At 25.7% G+C, this 7,232-nt stretch overlaps 1 protein-coding gene across 1 annotated transcript; it reads left to right on the forward strand.

The window, feature by feature from the left end:
- Positions 1-797: 797 nt before the first annotated feature.
- On the forward strand, positions 798-7,232 carry LOC129960824 (uncharacterized). The gene is made up of 3 exons (XM_056074486.1): positions 798-1,250; positions 3,244-3,417; positions 5,752-7,232. Exons 1-3 carry the CDS (start codon positions 1,121-1,123, stop codon positions 5,904-5,906), a joined length of 459 nt encoding a protein of 152 aa, XP_055930461.1. The 5' UTR covers positions 798-1,120; the 3' UTR covers positions 5,907-7,232.

Here is a 7,232-nt window from a genome sequence, read left to right on the forward strand (position 1 = left end):
ATATATGAAATTTGTTTCAAGCATTGAATATCTGTAGAAATTTCTTTAAAAAAGTAAATATTTTTCTGTGAAGACTTGAGTGCGGAAGAAATCTTGTTTTCATACAATGAAACAAGCCTTGTATTGCTTCCAGTGATGGTCATTATCATGAAATAGGATTGTGAGAGCTCCGAGCTAACTCTGTGAAATGGGAGGCTCTCTGCATGTGATGAATTAAATCCTGACACTCGCCACAACTATTTGTGGGAGGTCTTTTCCTGGAACGTGCATCAATGTGTAAGGGATTTTCCCTATGCATGAATGAATTCTTGTTCGAGAGCTTCAATTGGACAGATCGTATTAATTGTTACTTTCTACCGTGACCCAAGGACTGTAATCGAAATAGCACCTGTAAGATCATGTCAAGTATTTGAATCACACCTCTCTTTGAAAAGATCACAGGTATTTGTGACTTTTTGATATTGGTTACGTAACAGCAATTCGTAAAATATTCGTTATCCCTAGATGTCATGTACTGATCCCCTTTGATCTCTTGGATAAAAAGGCCTTGCCTATTCCTCACCACAAAGATTAAATGACAGTTGAACAATTTCTAAAATTCAAAGTGATATGACGTCATATGAGCGTATTTATTGCCATGCAAAAAATTTTATACTTCATTTCCTGTACAATGTACTCCTTTTCTATGATATTTCACAAATTATTTCTATATTCTCATCTGTGATTGGTTTCATGCTTAAAACCTTTTCATCATTAGTAAAATTTTAATCATTATATTTCATTCTTAATGCATAATTTAATGAAGAATTATTTTACTCTTCAGCATTTTAAATCACGAGCTACTAGAAAACTATCTGATTGGTCAATACTAATCGCCCAAGTGAATCAAACACCGCAAGTTCAATACTCATCGCATGTGTTTGTGTAGTTTAGTTTATAATATATCGATAAGATTTCGTCGGGCCGTGCGATGTTAAAAATTGGGATGTTAAATTTCATACGGCTGTATAATTTAAATGAAGATTAATTAATAATTATTTATATCGCATTCTCTTATTTTTATTAATATTTCAAACTCTTGATATGTTTTAAAGTTTGAAAGAAAGAAAAAAAAAAAACTATGTATAAAACTTGTTCATATATTTTTACTGGATTATCATTAATATGTTGCCCATTAGGAATTGCTGCATTTGTTTATTTTCTATTTTATGTGTCTAACGTTAATGCTGCATTTTGGAGTGCTCTCTTTGGTAAGCATTTAATTTTATCCAACCGATGTTGAATCTTGATTCTTATCTTGTTCAAAATCGCATATATTTTAACAAATTTGTATGCCTTTTTTTAATGGTATTCAATAATTCCTTTTTTTTTTCTTTGATACTGTATGTGTTTAATTGATTTAAAATATATATACATATAGCCAAATATTGATGGGTAATTTACGAGATTAATTCATTTCAACTTTCTCCCTTTCTTATTTTTTGAAATGCTGCAAACAATGAGTTTGAAATGAATAAATGCATACATGCATTTCCGAATTGTTGCATAAATCACTAATTAAAAGATCCAGAGATAAGGCATAATTATAATTAAGTTGAAACACAGTCTGTTGTAGTTAAAAAAAAAGATTAAGTTTTCATAATAAAGATAAGTGCTGAATGTTTTCTAGGAGGGAATGTCATATTGAGGCCTTTTTTGTTTCTTGCCAGTTTTTCCACAGGTTAATATTGTTACAAATGAAATCTTTGTACCATTAGTTTTTAAAATAAAATATTTCTATTATGTCTTGCATTTTTCTATAGGTGATTATGGTAATTGAATTTAAGTCTGATTATAAATGCTAGGAAATATAATAATATGATGTAGATAAATAGTATAAAAGTTTGACAGCATGTATTATATTTAATGGAGGAAAGTGAAAGAGAGAAGGAAGGAAGGCATTGGAATAGTTTATCTGTTAAATATTGTCCATTTTGAATAAGCATTATAATTGTTTGCAGTCAAGCTTATGCTTCATTTAAGTTCTTAAGAAAACAAAAAAATACAACGCATTAAAAAAAAAAATCCCAACTGAATTAGAATTTCAATTTCAAAGTGAAATTATATTATATAAATTCTCTATCTTTAAATCCCTTTTTTAAATCTCTTATATTATTAAAATTGTTGAGGAATTTATTTGAAAGGATAAAACTGAAAATTTGTGTAAAATCTTTATTTTCAAAATCTAAATGGTAATATTTGTATTGGCAATTCAAAAATAAGAGGTGTAGGGATTCTATTTCTGAAAATTGAAGTTAAAAGAAAGAGACTTATACTTTTGACAGTGCTTCTAGAGATGTAAGAAATGATTTGCTTTATATCTTGTAAGATTAAAACTAACATTTCCTTACTAATTATTTAATGCTAAATTTCTTAAACTATGAATTGTGACCTAAAGTAAGATTAAGTAGGAAAATATTCAAGTCTCGAATACTCTTGTGAGGTCTTTTTAATTTTTCAGCATGAACATTTTTGATAAGATGCAGTATTGCATAACAATTCATTGCCTTATAGTGCCCAAATTTAACTCTGAAATATTTTATTATTGTGATGTGAAATTGTTATGAATTAACTTTTTTAAAGATCTTTAATTTACAAATTCCTGCTTTGATACTTTATTTCCTCAGTTATTTTAAAGATTAATTTGATTTTGATTTCTTAATAACATTATATTTTATTGTTCTTTTATTTTTCATAATATTATAACTCGATATATTCATTATATATCAGTTGAAAATATTTTGCAATTTATTAAACTATATTTAATAAATTTTTCAAAGTTTTTATTGAATAAAAAAGTGGTCATTTTCATAATATCTTTACTTTTAAGCTCACAAAACTGAATGGCTTATAAATGGTATCTATGAAAGTGTAAAATATTAGAACAGAGTTTAAAAGAATTCTTCTGTTCAAAATTTACCTTCTTTTTTTTATGTTGTCTGTAAATTTTCTAATGTATGAAAAAGTACTATTTTTTGGCAAGAAAATTTCATTACTATATTAATATTTTTCTGATAAATTTTTTTATTGGTGTATTTTTTTTTCAAATTTTTCGAAAAGTTACAATTTGATTTGGAAAGCTTAAAAATTATATTGAAATAATAATTGTAGAATTTTTTAAATCATATCTTAGAGTTGAAAATATAAATTGTGTAAAGATTTTAGATTAGAATTAAGATTTATGTCTTATGTTTCTTATTTCAGCTATATTATCTGCATGCTCACTTCATCTTTTTATTCTCTTTTTGAGGAGAACTATAAATAATTGGTATCAAGAAAACCATTTAGATAGTATAGCATCATTTGGTTTAGTTGTTTTTCTTTTGTCTAATGTGGCTTTGGGTGTATATTTGGCACTAGCTATTACTAGGCATCAGAGTAAGTAATGAATTTCAATATTGTTTTTATATTTTGAGTTTATATAAATATGGAACGTTTCATAAAACTCTAAGGTAATGAAAGGGCATAGTTTAAAATTTATAATGGAAACAATCACAGAAGTTTCATACTATTTTAAAAAAAACTCTGATCAAGGTAACGAACAAAAGGGAACTTATGTATTGCACTTTTGTGACAAACTTCAAATCTAAAATTTTTGTGTCGCCTTTTTCTTAATATCTCGCAATCCATAATGACAAATGCATGTGTGATCTTTCCTTGGAGCTATTTAGTGAAATCCTGAATTGAAGTTATTAAACTTTTTTCTGTATTTATCAGATTTTTTAGTTGCATCCATCTGAAACCCTAGAAGAAGTAATGCAACATTCTATATATTCTTATTGCTTTATATAATCTTTATTTTAAAAATAACAGGAATATTATACAGTAATTTATTATTTTTTAATCTAAATTCTTTCTGATTATATTAGAAAGACCACTATTGTCTTCTTTTTATTTTGATTAAAACAATTTTTTTATGAACGTTATCAAAATTAATTTAAAAATCTAAATCCTGATGCTAACTTAAATACTTTATATTCTAGAATTCATGGCTGATGTGCATTGAAAAAATTAGCTATGGATAACAGACATTATAATCTAAATTGGTAGCAATATGTAACTTTCTTGCATTTGTTACTTTACCTGAAATGTCTGTGAAATAGAAATAGTTTGACTACTATTGTACTATGGTTAAAATTTTTGGTGATAAAATAGTTATATTGATATTAATTTCTTTAATATGCTGAAGGTGCTAGTTAATGAATAACTTGAGGTAATAGATCATACAATGACGATGTTGAATAATATGTTACTCTTGGTTATTTGCAGTTCTGTGACCATAATGATGAATAAGTGGGGAAAAAATTGACAGAAGAAAATTTGGTTATTGTAATTAAATGAAAAATAAAATTTGATAGATCGTAAATAATTTATAAACTCCCAAAGATTTGTAAAAATAATTCGCATAGGAACAATCGTATCTCTGTCTTCTTTCTTTGTTGTTTTTATATTCCTGTGATCATAAAATTTAAGATAAGCAGAAAAATATTTGATGAGAAAGGAATTTTGAATAGAAAAAAAAAGTTATTGCTTAAAAATAATTATTGCTCCTTTTTAAAGTTAAAGTTAATCAATTAAAAAGGTTTAAAAGTTATTGCTCCTTTTTATTGAGTTTTTAATTATTACAATTTGTTGCTTAAAATCAAACATTTGTGACAAAACCCTAATTTTTCAGCACTAAATAAACTTGATCTGGTTCTGTTTATTTATTTAAACTAAGCACGCTATAACAATGACTCCATTTACAAAGTGCACGAGCCAAAACACATACAAAAAACAAAAGCTACGAAACAGATTAAAATACGCACATAAAAAACTAACAGCATAGAATAAAAAATTATGAAGTTCAAAACAGTATTTTAACACCTAAAAAAAGGCAAACACCTTAACAATTAAAATAAAAACACACAAGTACAAAAATGCCCAAAATGCATTGAGGCACCAAATAACCTGTCATCCATTATCATTATCTCCTCTACTACATTTTATATTATATTTTATTCACAAAAGGGGAATTACAATGTTTTGATTTTATAAGACTAAGAATGATCTTTCAGTTAATGCTATTTATGCTGAAATTTAAAATATCAACATGTTTTTTTTAATGTCATAAAAACTTATTTATGATGGGATGCTTTCATGGTATTTTTGATACTTTTAGGTGACCCAAAAGTGCTTAACAAAATCCTGTATTTTGAATTAGCATACATTTATAAGATAAGTCCATAAGCTGTCCATTTCCTGAATAATTTTTTTTATTCATTTAGATTTTTAAAAAATTCATTTTAAATAGTTTATTCTCTGAAAGTTATTTTTAACTCACTCAAAAGATGACCGAGGTTAATATCTACCTTTAAAGAGTAATTTAGTTTAATGACTTTACTGGTGGTAAAATGGCAGATAAAAGAAAGTATTTTTGAGCTGTACTGCAATTCCCCCCTTATTTCATCTACTATAGAAGTTTTATCTTTTTGATATTTAAAATATTAAGTTTTGAGTAAGAAGGGTTTTATTTTCTAGATGACTGGAAATGTTATGAAATTTTAAATGTATTGGAATTTTAAATTGGAATTTATTCTTGGAATTTTAAAGAGCATATGTTGTCATCATTTGAAAATATAATTGTTTGTTTTTATGGTACAGATTTTACTTGTTATTTATTTTCATAGATTATTTATACTATACTTTTGTAATATAACTTTATTTTTGCAGAATTTCATTTGGAAGATTTTAACTACTTTTCTGCAGCTTCTTGTTCTGCTCTTACAAGCTTATGGGCATTAATTCTTTTTATCTCTGCTTTATTATATCGAAAATATATGCAGAAGAACCCACCACTTCTACAGAGATATAGATTTTATTCATGAATTGAGTTTTAAGTGTTAATGATATTTGTTTTGTGACTATATTTTGAACAATTTTTTTTAAATTATATTTTATAACTTCTGTTAATGTTGAGTAAAATTTAAAAAAATTTCCTTATAAAATTTTAAATGAGGTGTAATAATTAAGATGATAAATAAGATGAAGTTTTTATTTTTTTGAGAATTTTATGTAATACGCTTAAGATGTATGATATATTTTCTTTTTTTATTATTTTTTATTACTTCTACAAGGGGATTGCCTGTTTATGTTATATAACATATTAGCATGTGTTGTAAAGAAGGGCTTTCTCACTGAAATTGCATAATTGTAATTACTGAAGTAAAGGAAGAAAAAAATGTTTAAACAAAGTGTGCAATTAATATGTATTTTTGATACTGGCCAATATTTATTTTGTGTCATTTAACATTCCAAAACCTATTTAGCATCATCAAAGTATAATCATTTTCATTCATGTAGTTAATTTAAAAATAAATGTAGTTACCTTTTAAAGTGAGACACATCAGTTTAATTACAAGATAACTGAAATTTCAGATTTACTCTCAAGTATTGAAAGACTTTCATATAGAAATCCAATGTAATAGAAAAGCAAAGTATTCCATATGTATTTTCCAATTATGGACCTTTTCTCTAGTCAGATGTATTTTCAATTGTTTTTAATTCTCTTTTTTAAATGATGAGCAATTAGTAAAATTGTTTACATTCAGAGAAATTTGTTTTATTCTTCTAAAATGTTTTGAATGCTGTTATTACTGCATTCATTTTTTTAGACTGTGATAAATACTACTTAAATAATGAATAAATGCAACTAAAATAGCTTATAGAATTATAAGTGATTTTAATTTTTGGAAGTCTTGTAGTTTGATTTTAATGTAATACACAATTTTCTTTTTAATGTTATATGAATTGTTTTATGATGTTCCCATTGTCAAAATTATTTGATTTCTTGCATTAAAATTGCTTTACTAGACTATTTTCATTAACTCTGTTATAAACTTGCCACTCTCTCTTCTAGTGATATATTAATTAATCACACATTCAGACAAACTGCTTTCCATTTTAGGTTAAATGAAAGGTATTTCTATGTAAATTTGTCATAAACGGTTCTGTGTAGCTAACAGAACATTTTTAGGATATTGATAAAACAGCTTTGTTGATGAGTAGAATTTTTCACTCAGCTAAAGTTTTAAATGAAATGTTATTTTTGTATTATAAAAGCTATTTTTCCTTAAGTAAGCATTACTTATGCCATGTTTATAATAAAAATGTATTTTTAGAAAGAATAAAATTTACTTTTACATAGTTTTCAA

This window comes from Argiope bruennichi, chromosome X2 (genome assembly GCF_947563725.1).
Source record: "Argiope bruennichi chromosome X2, qqArgBrue1.1, whole genome shotgun sequence".
Lineage (NCBI taxonomy): Eukaryota > Metazoa > Arthropoda > Arachnida > Araneae > Araneidae > Argiope > Argiope bruennichi.

Coding starts and splice junctions, on each gene's coding strand:
- LOC129960824 (XM_056074486.1), top strand. CDS start 1,121: ATGTATAAAACTTGTTCATATATTTTTACTGGATTATCATTAATATGT. Junction 1,251..3,243: donor ATTTTGGAGTGCTCTCTTTG/GTAAGCATTTAA, acceptor TTCTTATTTCAG/CTATATTATCTGCATGCTCA. Junction 3,418..5,751: donor AGCTATTACTAGGCATCAGA/GTAAGTAATGAA, acceptor TTATTTTTGCAG/AATTTCATTTGGAAGATTTT.